A 17037-nucleotide genomic window follows, 5' to 3' on the forward strand; every position below is an offset into this window, starting at 1 on the left:
ACAAATGTCAGTGTCAATAATAAACAAAAAAAAAGAAGGTATTGCTTAAAGCAGTACTAGGTAGGATTTCCTTGATTTTTGATCTTTTTAAAGAAGTAAAATTACAGCTTGAAACTCACTGCAGTGCTGCATTGATGTGTAATAGCAGGATTAGCGGTGCTTTCGTGTCTGTGCCGGAGCTCCTCTGAGCTCAAACCAGACTCTGTAAGTTTTCCGGGGCGGCCGCGACCAACGCTCTCGAGAAATGCAACCTGCTTTCCGACCTTTAGTTCTAACAGTTGTACAAAGACTACTGGTTCATTCTTTACAAACTAACATACAGACACTCTGGAAGAAGCTGGAAAGAGACTGAAAGCCAGAAAACGAGAAAGAGAAACTAATCGGCCTGAAACATTTATTAAACTCTACAGCTGTAGGGGGAGCCCACAAGCACAAAATCTCAATCCTACCTAGTGGAGCTTTAAAGTATTATCAATATTTCGGAGTATCATGCCTCAGGCTGTTTTTGTTCAAAATCAAGCAAGGTCAAGTTCAAGAATGCACTTCACTAACCGACCGGACATATTAAGAGATTTTTTAGATAGAAAGGAGGGACTTAGATATATATTGGCCATTTACCTCTTAAACACTACATAACCACTAGCCGCTCCAGACTAGATTTCCCTCATTCCTATAATGTATCAATAACTCAGCCAGTTTCTTTGTTTTTAAAGTAATTTTCTGGATAATTTTTTATCATATATAAAAGTCTCTGTGATTAAGAAGATCACAATACAGCATGAATAATTCATCACAATCTCAAAGCTGTCAGCTTATCTTTTTAACAATCACCATCAATATTAAGGCAGTCAGATAAAGCCAATGGTTTTAAGTGAACTACATCATGTTTTTGTTTACTGGCCCAATATGTGCTTTCCCAACTCATTATGGGAGATTTGGGCCAGTTCCCTTCATGTATATAAACTCTAGTCTTAAACTGCAGTTCAGTTGCAGCATAGAGGTCACCACTGAATAGCCCATTTTATTTTTTAAGTTCAAATTCAGTTTAAACCTACTCTGTCCGAACCTGGACACCTTGTCAATTTCTCACTATTGCTTTAACTCTTTACTTGTGTCTTTCTTATGGGGATTTGGACAAAAGTCAGTCACATAATTCATTTTAAGATTATTTAGAAAAAAAGGACACTCATCATTTACCAGCCTATTAGTTTTACAATCCGGTTATTTTGCCTCAGCATGAAAAAAATATTTTCTTGTATATTGGGTTTGTTGAAGAAAAAAACGGTTTTCATAGCTTTATACAGTGGTGCTTGAAAGTTTGTGAATCCTTTTATTTTATTGTATTTTGTTATTTTTTTCTGCATAAATATACATCTGCAAAAAACAATCAAATTTTCAAAAGTAGATAAAGAGAAATATTATACATTGACATTTATTTATTATCCAATATTACATATTTGTGAGTGCCAAAGTCTGCTCTTCACAAAACGTTTCAGAAAGTCTATCATTAAGTCATTCACAGCTATTACAAAAATGTTGTGCTATCCTTCCTAGGCTCCTTCTTTTTCTGGATTAGATCTTAGATTGGGTACAAAAAAAATCCGCCCAAACCTATGTCACGTTAAAACCTGAGAGCTCTGGTTTGATTTATGTGGGGTTTTCTTTTAAAGAAGGTACATCATTGTTTAAAGTTTGAAAACTCTGTGTGCCGAACTATCATTATTCGATTATTTTCAGGGAAATACAGTTTGATGTTTTAGGTCACCTTGAATTACTCAGGCTGAAACACTCCTTGGTTGCATTCAGAGACTTTTGCTACTTTTGTTTCTGTCCTCCCTTCACTTACTTATAGATGCCAAACAGTGTGCTGGAATAAGTAGCTTAAGCAGATTTGCATATTATACTTGGTAACTGGGGTGTCGGCACATGCAGCTTGGGCCGATTCTCATATTACACTCGGCCAGGATATTGATTCTGAGCATCTTAGCCAGAATCAGGCCTAGATTCAACTCAGATTGGCATATTATACTCGGCAACTGGAAAGCTGGCCAAGACAGCAAGGGTCAATCGCCATATTATACTCAGCAAATGGGTGTTTTGGCACATGCAGCACTCAGCCCGGATATGAGCATTTGAGCCAGCATTAGGCCTGGATTTAAAGTGAAGCTCAGCCAATGCAACTCAAGCACGGCTAGCATATTATACTCGGCAACCGGGGTGTTGGAACATGCAGCACTCAGCCCAGATAGGAGATAAGCTCTGGGTCAAGATTCAAACTGGACCAATGCAACTCAGGCTTAACACATGATTTATGAAATGTACTATACTAAATGTCGTAGATGTTGGTTTCTGTGACTTCGTAATTTACTCCTTAATTGGACTAAGTGTTTATTTTATTTACACAAGTAAAAACAAGTAAAGAATATTTGGTCCTTTAAGCTCTGCATTGTTAGAGGTAGCTCAGCCCAGTGATCCGATAAGAGCACAAAGCTATGCGTTTGGCTGTCAAAATGAGGAACAGAAATCAAATCCACAGCCTGCCAGGTTTGACTGTGTGCTCATGCTTGCATCACTGGCTTCATTTTGTCTACATTAGCAGGCTGTGGTAACAGTATAACAATGCAGCAAAGCTTCAGGACTATTCACCAGCAGCCAGGCTAGAGAGATGTTTTGTGTAAGGTGATTCTCTGGCTCTGGAGCACACTAGCAAACACGGTGCAACAGCTGCTGCCTTCCATTATAGGCTGTGGGCTCAAACTGAAGCACGGCAGCTGGCTTGCATGGGGGGCGAAATATACGCTTAGTCCAGTTTTTTTTTTTTTTTTTAATTACTTATTACTTTTGATTTTTGACATCACAATGGACAGGGACTTAAATCTCAACAGGGCAGAAACCTTTTCCTTTATCAATCCTTGGATCCGATATTTTCTCTTCTTCTTCAGCTTCTTATTTTGGGTAAGTGAAGCCACATAGCTCTTAGCCCCCAACCACCAGTTCCAAATGTGTTTTTGAGCAACAAAATGTTTCCAAAGTGCAAGCGGACTACAAGCTCTAAAGCTCTATGGTGTATTTTTACACCGTATATTTATATTACATGAATAAAACATTAGAGTGCAAATTAGAGACTTTCCTGTGTGCAAAATCGTAGCCTTGCAGTAGCGGTTACAATGCCCAATTGCTTTTAATGTTTTAACATTTACAACCCACTATTGATCAGGGTGTTTTTTTTTTTTTTTTTTTTGCTTAGCTGCAGATTTACATACAATTGCACTGGCCTGTTTTTGCACATGAAAAGCCTTACAACAGGAATAACAAATTTGCTGCAAAACTGCAAAGTGCTTCATGAGATGAGGAGGATTTCCAGCAGAAAAAAAGCAGATAAATCATGTTATTATTATCCATGATCTCTACTTCTTGCTGGTGAGAATTATATGTTTAGACTATTGTTTACTTGCTAATACTGGCCATCTACCTGCTTTGGAGATTGAGGTTATCTAGAGTGCAGTGGCCAATCCTGAAGACCTTATTTGACACTGCTTTGACACTGCTATTGTTTGTGGTTTGCAGTACCACTACTATTGATTTTTCTTTTTAGTAGCCAACTAATCTGACCCTTTTTTTTTTTCAATTAGTCAACAAATTCTGGGGTCAACTCAATTATTACCTCCTATGAGTACAGTTTCACCTCACCTGTTGAGGTCTCCACAAGTGTTGTCCATTCTCATTAAATTAAATAATGACGGATGAAACTCAAATATAAAATTTAGGATTAATAACTTGGATGTATTGGTCTAATGCAATGCAGTTACAAACAATTAGTCAACATCTTGACTGCAGAACAGAGGAGATTGGTCAAACCCATTAAGAAGGACCCCCAGATATCATTAAGAATCATCCTGAGCTCTGCTGATGTATGGTAAGCATCAGAATAGTCTATGTAGAATTGGGCCGAATGTGGTTTATACTCTGCAACCAGAAAGTTGGCAAAAGTGTCTCAGGGCCATTTTTTAAATTATACCTGGCAACCAGCCGAGCCAAGAATTTGGGCCACAATTGGGCCTAGATTCAAAAAGAATTGAAGCAATGTAACTGCTTGACATGTTGTATTTGGCTTAAAAATGGTCAGAATCATTTTTGCTATCTAGGCCAGCTCTGTCCTGGAGTACCTTCATTTTAGCAAGTTAGCATCTACGCTAGAAAATGACTCATCCTATGCATAAAATCCTAGCCACACTGGGCAGTTCCTTCAGTGACCGACTGCTTCACCCCGAGTGTGTGAAGGAACATCAACACTGGTTCTTCCTTCCTGCTGCAGTAAAGACTGTACTAACAACACTGCTTTCAGTTCAACCAACACTGCTCCCAGTAGACCACACATGCATACACTACACTTCACTGTGCATGCACTCTCACTAGATGCAGAATTTATGCACAGCGGATGTAAATATTCTTGATACTACATTATTTATAATTATCATATCCTAATACTTTGCTGCTGTAACAATGTGATAATTTTATCATATCTCTATCGCTCTATCACTCTTTGAAACTGTCAACACACAATATCTGATTGACACTTGGTAAGGCAGACTAACAGAGTTTGACTGACCGTCCCAAAGCAGTGTGTGATCAGTGTTCATTTTGCGAGTGAGTGAGCGGAATGAGTGGCCATGTGTTGGGCTGAGAGAGCGACAGAGTGGCACACTGCAGAGGCCCAAACTTAGAGCCAGGCTGGCCTGCTACCACCAAAATCGCCCTTGCTCTGTTTGTTTACTGCAAGCTGCGCCCATGGACTTCATGCTGCCACATAATCCATCAGTCCTTTGTTCCAGTCACACCGGCTTACTGGGATATTCAGTAACATAAGAGTCCTTCCGGACAGGGGGAAACAAACACTCCCATACAATCTAAAAAATAAACTGACTCGGATTTACAAGACTGCCACAGTAACAAGATTTAAACTTTCTTTCATATGTGGGGTTAAATTACTGCTACACCTACAGGGGCAACATGTTAGCATAGTATATATTTAACGTTGCAACAAAAAATCTTACCAAAATAACACTAGGCCTCACTACAGGTTTTACTAAGCTGAAGCGTTGGTTTGTTTTTAGTCTTACCTGCACCTGCATCCCCAGGTTTGGCCATCTCAGGTCTTACCAATGAAACAAAACAAAAACAGATTTGGCACTTTTCCTTCTGATGTGCGTTTCAGCTCCTTTTTTCTTTAGCTGAGCTAGAGAGTCCAGTTTGTTTTTTTTAAGGAGAAATCTTGTGTGCAATGGACTTGTCGAATAGCCCACCTCCAATTTTATTTCAAGATGGCTGCTCCCGGAAAACTACATGAAGATAGTGTCTATAAATAGTCTTTTTTTAATAAACTACCTGTGCACTTTCAAAGCTCTTAGTGTCCTGTATTAAATGTCAGGGCCCTGACATGTTTGGTGCATCGGCTAAAAAGCACTGTATTTTGGAACGCTAGGTTCTTATTCACAGTGGCTTTCTCCTTTTTTTTTTTTTTTAGCCTTGTCATGATGTTCGTTTACCTCCATGATTTGCTTCTAAACATACTGGGACTGAGCTCCACTTATATTTTCATGATGCCTATTTCATGTAGGAACCAGTATTCCCATAAGCAGAGTCTGGAGGGATGAGCTGCAGTCCAGCATCAACCACATCTTATTCTTCTGAAGTCACTGTTTCACCAAAAAGTTTATATAAAGCTTTCCTAATATTTCCACCAAGAACAATCCAAAATATATACTATTAAAAGACACAATAATGGATTGTGGATATTTTAGCCTAATATACCACTGCTGATTGACTGATTTAAGTTTAACAACTTCTTAACTTAATAAGATACTGGACAGGGTGTAAATAGGTTCTTCTATTTCTTCTAGAATTACCAAAATTGGTTCTTCTATCGCACTGCTCCAAATAATCCTTGGCACCCTTTATTTTTGTAAGTGCAACAAAATAACACTGATGAAGAATGAGAGAGAATCACTCAGCAACTGAGCCACCTGTCTCAACAACACTTTCTCACTGAAGACATTTACACATTAGCACACAGTGCTCCAAATAACTATCACTGGAGAACACTGCAGATTGCCTGTAACTGTCAGGGGTGATGGACAGACAGAGTGGATGCCTGCATATATAAAAACAAACACAAGGTTTAATGGTATGAATAAAGCTGATAAGGACAGAGCAGAGAGAAAACTGTAAAATATTATCAGAAGTCAAAGACATAAGAGCAATGAACAGGGCAACCAGATCCAAAAGGGCAAAGATAATGTGAGAGAAACCGATAAATAGTCGAACATCGAACATGTAAGGCACACAAACAAAATAATATTTGCTATGCAATGACAGACGTGTTCACAATACTAAGAAAAGAACATGCTTGAAGCACTTAATCTAACATCCTATAAATACAATCACCAAGTTTTCACCCCTCTCCTGAGTCTCCTTCCAATGAATTACGGACATCAACACAAGTTGTGGAGACAAAATACTTGGGCAGAATGATTGGTCTCCCTCTTTTTCTCTGCACAAATGGTCTTCAGTACTGTTCTTTATGTTGCAGGCTAGCTCAGGAAGATCAGATGTAGCCTACCCAGGAAAAAAAAGCTGGATGGGGTAGCAAGAGAGTCTGATCCCAGATCATGGTTGAAGCCTTTGTCATCTTGGCACATAATGCAGTAGTAAAAAAATATACAGGAAAATAGATCTAAAGCTTTATCTCTCCACAAAGAAGATATCTTGCAGTTGTTTTCCCAGAAGCAGATAAAGCCCAACCCAAAACAGCAAAGGATTTCTAATGTAGAGTCACCAGTGACAATATGATTTATCCCTAAACTAGGCCTTGCCTTAGGGAACCAGCCCTTAGGGGTTAAACTTCATGACTTGAACATATGTGGTGCTCAGCTGAGAACATCTCCTAACACTTATCTCAAACACACCAGATAAAGTATTTCCTCCAATGTTATCATGTGGCGATATCTCCAGAGACAAACTGAAGACTCCCTGGCTTGTTCTCTCGTGTGCTTCGTGCATTCAAGGGGAAAGGGGTTCTTTTAAGAAACAGCCCTACCAGTCCCTTGTCTGTTTGAATGGACAATTCTAGCCAGATTCTACTGGTCACAATAATTACCACCACTGCTTCTCTCATGCCCACTGTGGGTTGTAATTAGGGCTGGCCCGAATAGCGTTTTTTGAGCTCCGGATATTCGGCACTGATTCGAAGCGAATATTCGAATATTCGTTTTTAAAAAAAATAAATAAAAAAAATAAATAAAAAAAAGCAAATCACGGCCCCTTTAATCCACTGAAAAATGTTCAATTTGCTCTGACCGACGAGACATATTCACCCCGGATTTTTGGTGTTTTTATCCCCCATATTTTTGTGTTTTCACCCCATATTTTTTCTGTGTTTTTAGCCCAGATTTCTTTGTGTTTTCATCCCGGAATTTCTGCTGCCCCACACGCGACTTATCCGCTGCGTAAGCAGGCTAGGAGGCTGCTGCACGGTTTCTCCGCTGCGCAAGCCAGCCCAGTAAATTGCTGTTTGTGTTTTCACACTTAGGCTATTTGCTTAAAAAAACAAACAAAAAAAAAACGTTTGTTCAGGAAGTATTTTATATTCTTAAACATTGTTAATTATATTAGAGGACAGTCATTGTAAACTGTACTTGGTCTATTTCGGTTAAAGGATTGTGCAGGGCATATTACTGATTTTGTATTTTTGCACTTGGGCTATAAGCTCAATATTAAATATTTCGTTTGCTTAGAAATTATTTTATATTTTTAAACCATTTTAAATTATATTAGATAAGAGGAAATTCGTTCAGACATCATTTTTGTAGGCCAGGCTTTTGTAACCGATTTAGCCCCTACTGTTGCCACATTACCCCTTACGTTTTATTATATAAATCAGTTTCGAAGAGCCTGCATTTTTTTTTTATCATGTATAATAGAGGTCTGCGCGAGACTGATTTTTAAACCAACTCTTCCACGCTCCCGCGTTTCTGTCTCGTTACCGCTCCGCAAAAAAATTGCTTCTTTTAATCCCGCGCCCGCCCGCCACATACACATTTCTGCCGCTCCCGCCCCACGTTCCTAATATAAATTAAATAAACTACATTTAATGCTTCAAATTTACTTATATATTTATTAAAACAGCAGCGCTGAATAGTGTGGTCCCGTTCCTTACCCCAGTCCAAACACCATCGGTGTGTGCGTGTGTGTGTCGGTCCATCCTGCGCGTTGAGAGTTTTCTTTAGGTTTTTTTTTTTTTTTACAATTATTACAGTTTTCTTGCTCCCGCATCGTCTGGATTAAACTCCCGCTCCAGCCAATAACAGTTCAGTTCTGTCCCGCGCGCAAGATATTCTGACGGGACCCGCTAAAACAGAAGTGGTTAGAGTGAGGTGGAACTCTGGAAAGGAGAAAAAAAACGAATATCCGAATACCAAAATTAAAAACCGAATACCTACTCAACGAACGAATATCCGAATACCCGAATATTCGGGTCCAGCCCTAGTTGTAATTTTAGCCTTCAATGACTTATTCCTAATAAACGACACTCAAAACAGTGAGGCTTCAGATTCTGAACAATGAAACATAACCATAATGTTCTTTCTATGATCTCAAGCAGCCTCCCAATGTCTCTCACAGATTATACTGACCATCTTCAGTCCGTCTTTAAGCGTTACCTTAACAGACCTTATCACCTGCTGTTCGAACAAACGTGAGTGAGTGGAACTTTGTGTCAACCTGACCCAGAGATGCCTGGACTCAACTTGTTCGATTAGACTGCTCTAATCTTAAAATAGATGCCATCCGTTTCTGTCTGGTAAAATACAAGTCAGCCCAAAAAATGTCAGATCTACAAAATACTGATGAAGTGTACAGTTTTTGTACCAACACTGAGAAAAGACACACAATTTTACCCATGGTTATATATGAATCACTCAAAAGAACTAAACATAGATCATAAAGTAAAATGGATAACAACCATCCAACCCAATTCATCCAGCTGAATATTGAATAAGAATATTGTTACCCCAGAGAGATCCTGCCTCATCCCTCCACACGGTAAACATGTTGGTATAGCTTGCTCGGAATTTGTCTGACAGTTAAATAAAAAAAAATATATATATACACTACCGTTCAAAAGTTTGGGGTCACATTGAAACGTCCTTATTTTTCAAGGAAAAGCACTGTACTTTTCAATGAAGATAACTTTAAACTAGTCCTAACTTTAAACAAATACACTCTGTACATTGCTAATGTGGTAAATGACTATTCTAGCTGCAAATGTCTGGTTTTGGTGCAATATCTACATAGGTGTATAGAGGCCCATTTCCAGCAACTATCACTCCAGTGTTCTAATGGTACAATGTGTTTGCTCATTGGCTCAGAAGGCTAACTGATGATTAGAAAACCCTTGTGCAACCATGTTCACACACCTGAAAACAGTCTAGCTCATTACAGAAGCTACAAAACTGACCTTCCTTTGAGCAGATTGAGTTTCTGGAGCATCACATTTGTGGGGTCAATTAAACGCTCAAAATGGCCAGAAAAAGAGAACTTTCATCTGAAACTTGACAGTCTATTCTTGTTCTTAGAAATGAAGGCTATTCCATACGAGAAATTGCTAAGAAATTGAAGATTTCCTACAACGGTGTGTACTACTCCCTTCAGAGGACAGCACAAACAGGCTCTAACCAGAGTAGAAAAAGAAGTGTTAGGCCGCGTTGCACAACTAAGCAAGAAGATAAGTACATTAGAGTCTCTAGTTTGAGAAACAGACGCCTCACAGGTCCCCAACTGGCATCTTCATTAAATAGTACCCGCAAAACACCAGTGTCAACATCTACAGTGAAGAGGCGGCTGCGGGATTTTGGGCTTCAGGGCAGAGTGGCAAAGAAAAAGCCATATCTGAGACTGGCTAATAAAAGAAAAAGATTAAGATGGGCAAAAGAACACAGACATTGGACAGAGGAAGACTGGAAAAAAGTGTTGTGGACGGATGAATCCAAGTTTGAGGTGTTTGGATCACAAAGAAGAACGAAGAACGTTTGTGAGACGCAGAACAAATGAAAAGATGCTGGAAGAATGCCTGACGCCATCTGTTAAGCATGGTGGAGGTAATGTGATGGTCTGGGGTTGCTTTGGTGCTGGTAAGGTGGGAGATTTGTACAGGGTAAAAGGGATTCTGAATAAGGAAGGCTATCACTCCTTTTTGCAACGCCATGCCATACCCAGTGAACAGCGCCTGATTGGAGCCAATTTCGTCCTACAACAGGACAATGACCCTAAACACACCTCCAAATTGTGCAAGAACTATTTACAGCAGAAGCAGGCAGCTGGTATTCTATTGGTAATGGAGTGGCCAGCGCAGTCACCAGATCTGAACCCCATTGAGCTGTTGTGGGAGCAGCTTGACCGTATGGTACGCCAGAAGTGCCCATCCAACCAACCCAACTTGTGGGAGCTGCTTCTAGAAGCGTGGGGTGCAATTTCTCCAGCTTACCTCAACAAATTAACAGCTAGAATGCCAAAGGTGTGCAATGCTGTAATTGCTGCAAATGGAGGATTCTTTGATGAAAGCAAAGTTTGATGTAAAAACAATGTTATTTCAAATACAAATCATTATTTCTAACCTTGTCAATGTCTTGACTCTATTTTCTATTCATTTCACAACGTATTGTGGTGAATAAGTGTGACTTTTCATGGAAAACACAAAATTGTTTGAGTGACCCCAAACTTTTGAACGGTAGTGTATATATATATATATATATATATATATATATATATATATATATATATATATATATATATATATATACATTCATAGCAAGTGCTCTGGTTTATACATATATGATCAGAAAAGAGAATCTGGAAGAATTTGGAAGCCCAATGTCTGCTCTTAATAATAAAAAGTTATTTTAACTGTAAAAAGGTGTAATAGTATTATGATGCTAGTATATTATTAGTGTGGCACATTGTCATAAAGCTTTTTCTATAGTGGTGCTTTAAAATGACAGTACTTTCGTAAATTTTTGGGGCAATATTTCGTCCTGAAGATGTTGTTCACAACTTATACATATGTGGATATTCCTAAACCATTCACTGACACATTACACTTTATTATGATCAGTTTATATACTGCTGTCCCAGGACATTTGGCATTTGGTCAGTGTATCTGAGATATACTACGGAATACTTTTGAGATGAATGTCTTAAACATTGTTTATTTTAAATGAATGTTTATCATTTGGAATGTATTTTTACTTTCTTTCAGGTGTTCTCTTTGCTTATTGTTGCTATAGGAGTATACGCTAAAGTCCAAAAAGCAACAGGTATGAACATTTTTTTGTCTTTTCTACTCAGCAAAGGAATCTATAAATCATATTTCAGAAGCTGGCATGATACTATAAATATTTAATACAAAGCTACTTGGATGCCTTGGCTAATCTGCAGATACAGCATGGTCAGTTGGGTTTATGGGTTCTTCACAGACACAGTTCGAGACTCATTCCTCATCGATCCAGCCATCATTCTGATAGTGGTGGGGGTTGTGATGTTTTTTATCACCTTCTGCGGCTGCATCGGCGCTCTGCGAGAAAACATTCGTCTGCTGAAAACAGTGAGGATCTGCTCTAATTACCTCTGAAAAGACTCTAGCTGCATTGCGCCTGCCAGACTAATGCTTACTACCCTCTTCCTCTCTAGTTTTCATTTAGCCTCACCCTGGTCTTCCTCACCCAACTGGCCATAGCAGTCCTGGGCTTCTTCTACTCTGACCAGGTAGGCAGGCTTTATCCTGTAAATGAGTCATACATATTTATGAACGTAATTAGATTTGTCTTTCCCCATTATTTAATCATTATCCTACAATTATGACTGTCAGGGCTTTCAGTAAGATGTTCTCACATTCGACTATCAGCCTATTCAACTGCCAATATAAGGAAATATGCATGTAAGTGCTAAGTATTAGACAGAACTGTCCCTTGTAATCAGTAAATGCTGTGGTCCCAGAAATGAGCCATGAGGAACACCATGCACTGAAAGGTTTTGTCCTTACTTACAACACACCCGTCGCAGCTTTTGAGTATCCTAATTCATTACAAAAATTGCAATTAAAAAAAACTTTTATCTTGTTCAGTTTTTAAAAGAATGTTCACCTTAGCAGCTGGTCCAGTTTCATAATGAATGGACAAATATAAAGGATCCAAATTACTTGGAATAAAGTAACATAATATAAAATAATGAAACATGAGACAGTTTTTCTATAATTGTTGTGTCCAAGTTTCTATGAACACATTCCTAACACATTATAAAGCATTCATTATGTATATAAACATGTATTATGTATTAAACATTGCTATAAATATTTATAAAAATGCACTTAAAACACATAAAATAATAATTACTTTTATTATTTTTGTGATCATCATCAGCATCATAAGCTGTTTGTTATCCATTAGTAAAAAAAAACTATTAACTATACATGCATATGCCTTTTTATAAAAAACAAACACTTCGCCAAACTACAAAAAATGTAATGTAAATTATGAAATCAATTACTGTATAATTGTATTGTATAAGTGTTATACAATACATATTAAATTACATATTAAAAATAAAGTTTATGATGAATTAGGTTTACAATTGTATCATACTGCATAACAAACATGCCATATGAATGCATTAGAATGTGTTTGAAATATGTTTTTTTTTTTTTTCCTTTCCTTGTGAATGGCAAAGTTTTTTGCCTAAGACGATAAAGTAGAGCACTGGGGTCCCCAGCACCAGAATTGGGAGCCTCCTGTCTTAGCACTACTCACATTTCAAGCACTGTGGCCCTTCAGTGTGTATCCCAGTGTGTTTCCTACAAAAAGCTCAGGCTCCTTTTAAACACCAAAGGTACTGTGAAGAAAAGAACATTAGGAAAAAAGGAAGATCTCTCAGGGGGAAGTGATTAATTACCACACTACAGCACATGTTAGCACAAACGTCATACCATTTTAGCCCTCTCCCTAGCAATCTCAGTACAGGCATTCCACAGGGGCTGACATGTTCCCAAAGACACCTGCATATGCAACAACCTGAACAGATGCAGAGGAATTTAAAGACGTTGAAAAATACACAAGGCATCTGCTTGCCCTTTCAGACACGGGACGCTTTGGGGAGGTTTGTGAGGAAAGCCATTGTGCATTACCGTGATAACCTGGACCTTCAGAATCTTATGGATTACATTCAGAAAGAGGTAAGCAAGCGTTCAAGCATTCATCTGAGCATTTGTTCACAACATACTCGTTCTTAGCAATTAGTCTGTCAGGAAGCTAGTCGGCCGTGAAGCAGGCGTATCTATAGCAAAAGGCATGTTAAACCACACTGGTGGTCAAAACAACTCTTTTCAGTTCAAGTACAATTTAGCGAAAGTCTGTATCAATACAAGTCTGTATCAGTGGATATGTAAGTGGCTTTTAAACAGAGCTGTGATTTAGGAACATTGAATCTGCTGAAGATATTGGCAGCAAAATTGTATTAGGCTTTTTGAATGAACCTGTAATTTTAGGCCAGTTTGAACAGTTTTTGAGTACAGCTGTGAATTGTTTATACCCGTTTTTAGCATCTTTGCTACAGGCTAGTTGAAATCATGATTAGTTTGATTATGATGCTAATATTGTTAGTAATATTCTTATATGCAGTAGACTTGCTGTGTGTGTGGGTGAGCATTATCCTGCTGAAAATGCCAGTTGGAAGCCCTACATTGTAAAGCAATGTCACTAAAGACCCAGTTCCAGTCCGTAGCTGTCCAAGGCTCTTGTTTATGATGTAACTGCAAACTAAGTTGACAATAGCCTAAATGGAGGACAATTTGTTAAAAATGACCACATTGCTTATAACAGTCCAATGCTGTGTCCTGTCAAGGTCTGTTAAGTGGGCAAATGTTTGTGAGTAAGTCATAGAGGCATGTATAGCTGTCAAAAATTGCTTACCAAGAGGTCCACTAAAACAAAAGAGCCTCGTGGGTAGCCATACATGGTTTGTCATTGGGTGCATCATATATTAATTCAGCACATGTAATTTTTATCATCATTCATGATGAGTAATTGATGAATCAAGTCAGATTCAGAGAGCATGTGACCTAACTGTTTAGTATCTAAATACACTTATGGCCCCTTTTGCCCAGTTCAAGTGCTGCGGCTGGAACAACTACACTGACTGGTCCTGGAATCTGTACTTTAACTGCAGTCAAGGCAACCCCAGCACAGAGAGATGTGGAGTGCCGTTCTCCTGCTGCACCCCAGTACCTGGAGAGGTGAGCTTTAGCTGCTGCTTAATTCATGTCTGTATTATGTAAGTCAGTAATTATGGAAATTTAAAAGACTTGTGAAGCAAAGCACTGCACATATCCCTCTGCAGGAGGTCTATGAGGCAGTATCCATCTGTAGGAATTTCTCCCTCGTGATGGACCCATCGTAATAACACATGCTAATAACTTTTAGACAGTGATAAATCTGCACAATAATAATGCAATGTCATCTGCAACCAGGTCTATTTCAAAAGATGCTGATGGCTATGCTTATGGTCTCTGTGTAGATGTGTTGTGTTAAACTCAAAGAACTCATTTAGAAACTGGAAGCTGAGACATTACTGCCATCTGCTGTTCATGAAGAAAAAAACGAGGAGATAAGACTGCTCAAAAACTATTGAACCCTTTGTAAAATAAATAAATAAAATATCATCAGAAGTGCATTCATTATTCCTCTTGAGAAACTGACTCATGACCTAAACCACAAACCACACAAGTTTTGAAGGATCTGGAAACCCTTGCATTCCTTTTTAAAGATTCATCTGTCTATGACAGAGGAGGGCTGACTGCCCTTTTATTTTTGTTTATTCCATTTCGTACATGCTACTCATTTACGCGTCTCCTGTCACCTTGTTGATTATTTAATGATTTTAGCTGTTGATTGCAGAACATACTGTTAGTTTGGGGTGGGATTTTTGGTGACAGAAAACAGAAGCAAGAGAAAATGATAGTAGGCCATTTCTCAGGATGCAGTGCCCTTTAAGGCCCTAAGATTAATATTTGTTAATTTTATCAATTCGCAAAATTGATAACCTGTAACTGATTCATACTGTCACAGCTTACATATATATTGCATTATTTGAGAAGGCTATTAATAGTACAAATTAAAATAGTTAAACTTTCTAATTTATTAAAATTACAATTAATGTTATTTACAATATGTTTTTCTTTAAACATTATGTACATATTCATACATATTGCAGCGTATTCTTTCTCATTCAGCCCCATAACACTTATTTCCCCTTGTACTTAACATATTTTTTGTGGAAGTAACAAAGTATTATTGACTGTATGGTTCAAACTGAGTTTAATCTTCCGTCCTCTTTACATATTAAACATTTTATATTCAGATCAAGTTATCATGCTCAGTGTATTAATCTTGTGTAAGTGTATTACCTTGCTCTATCTTTAAACTAGTTAACAACAGTTCAGGTTAAAAAATATATGGCGTAGTGCCAAGAACAGACATATATGGTTTGGTTTTGTAGTGTTTGTTGGCATAGAAAGTGAGCTACTAACCATTTTAGCATACTGTCACATTCAACATTTTGTGTTGAATGTTTTATTAACCATTTTATGATTTGACAAGATTGAAGATTATTAATTTTGTCTTCACATAGGGAAACCAATTCCTAAAAATGTCTCAGTACTGTAATAGTCAAACCTTCTCCATGTTCTTTTAGGGTGTAATCAATACCATGTGTGGATTTGGGGTTCAGACTCAGACGTACCTGGATGCTGAAAAATCCATCTATCCTGTAGGCTGCGCAGAGAGAGCAGTGACGTGGATTGAATCTCATCTGTTGCTGGTTGGAGCATTGGCTTTGGGTCTGGCCCTACCACAGGTAAAACAAATAGATTTGTCAAGTTGCATATCATTTATAGCACAGGTTCATTTGTTGAAATGGCATTTCTAGGTGTGGTCTATGATTCAGTTTAAATGTGTAGTTTATATTGTTGTTTATTCCATAAAATACATTACTGTTCTGTGTTAAATGAAGTGAGATCCCTAGAGAGTATAAAGCAAGCCAATCAGTATTAGTTTTACTCAGTGTTTTGTCATATCGCCAAGAGTATCGTTATTGCGAAAACACCATTTAATATCATGATATTCTTCTCGCCCACCCCTATCTAACACTATTATATTTATACACCATGCGTGTATGTGACCGAAATGGCTCCCTATTTACTATTTAGGACACTATTTAGGTACGTCTGCCAGTATCCAAATTGTAAAGTGGAACTGGAACGTAATTTTTTTAGGGCACCATAAACTCCCACAATGCACCATAATTTATCGTACACATCGCTGATTACTGCATGAGCTGAATGTTTGCCAAAATGCATTGTGAGCTTCACGACTAAGCAATAGACAGCCGCACAAATGGTGCTAACAGCGAGCCATCAGGGTTGCCAGATTGTCATATTTGTATCCGGGTAAAACCAAGTCACTGGGTAAAACGTGTTTAAAATCCATCAACATGCAGAGAAACAGCCCAAAAAGCAAACAGCTGATGTTCAGTGTTACAGGATGCATTCCAAGATTATATTAAATAAAACACCTTATTTTAAATATCACTAATTACAAAAATATATATATTTAAAATGATTGTATCTGCATGTGTGTATTACATAAGTGTCAATCAGAAAAGTAATTACAGTACATAAAAGTAAACGTGAAAGCAATGAAAGAAAGAAATACTCATACATACTAACCAACACAAACACACCACGGTAAAGTTAGTTTCATTTTTGATATTCAACTTTTCGGCTCTAATAACTTCTGAACGGAGGATGGTAGCCATCAGATACTTACATAATCAGGACAGTACGACCACAGAGAGTGACGCACACCCTTCCTTATACTGTTTGGGTGAAATTTGCGCAACGCCCTTTTAGCGTTAATACCGAAAAACTAAGCGCAC

The 17037-nt window shown here is 38.1% G+C and overlaps 1 protein-coding gene across 1 annotated transcript in view; it reads left to right on the forward strand.

Moving 5' to 3' along the window:
• The first annotated feature begins 2594 nt into the window (after positions 1-2594).
• tspan33b (tetraspanin 33b) overlaps positions 2595-17037 on the forward strand; it is a 29729-nt gene continuing 15286 nt past the window's right edge. The window contains exons 1-7 of the mRNA XM_007250498.4: positions 2595-2955; positions 11312-11369; positions 11529-11656; positions 11743-11817; positions 13184-13279; positions 14210-14338; positions 15796-15957. Coding sequence (XP_007250560.1) covers positions 2860-2955; positions 11312-11369; positions 11529-11656; positions 11743-11817; positions 13184-13279; positions 14210-14338; positions 15796-15957 — 744 coding nt within the window. The 5' untranslated portion in view covers positions 2595-2859. The remainder of the gene's footprint in view (positions 2956-11311; positions 11370-11528; positions 11657-11742; positions 11818-13183; positions 13280-14209; positions 14339-15795; positions 15958-17037) is intronic.

This window comes from Astyanax mexicanus, chromosome 9 (genome assembly GCF_023375975.1).
Source record: "Astyanax mexicanus isolate ESR-SI-001 chromosome 9, AstMex3_surface, whole genome shotgun sequence".
NCBI classification, from domain to species: domain Eukaryota; kingdom Metazoa; phylum Chordata; class Actinopteri; order Characiformes; family Acestrorhamphidae; genus Astyanax; species Astyanax mexicanus.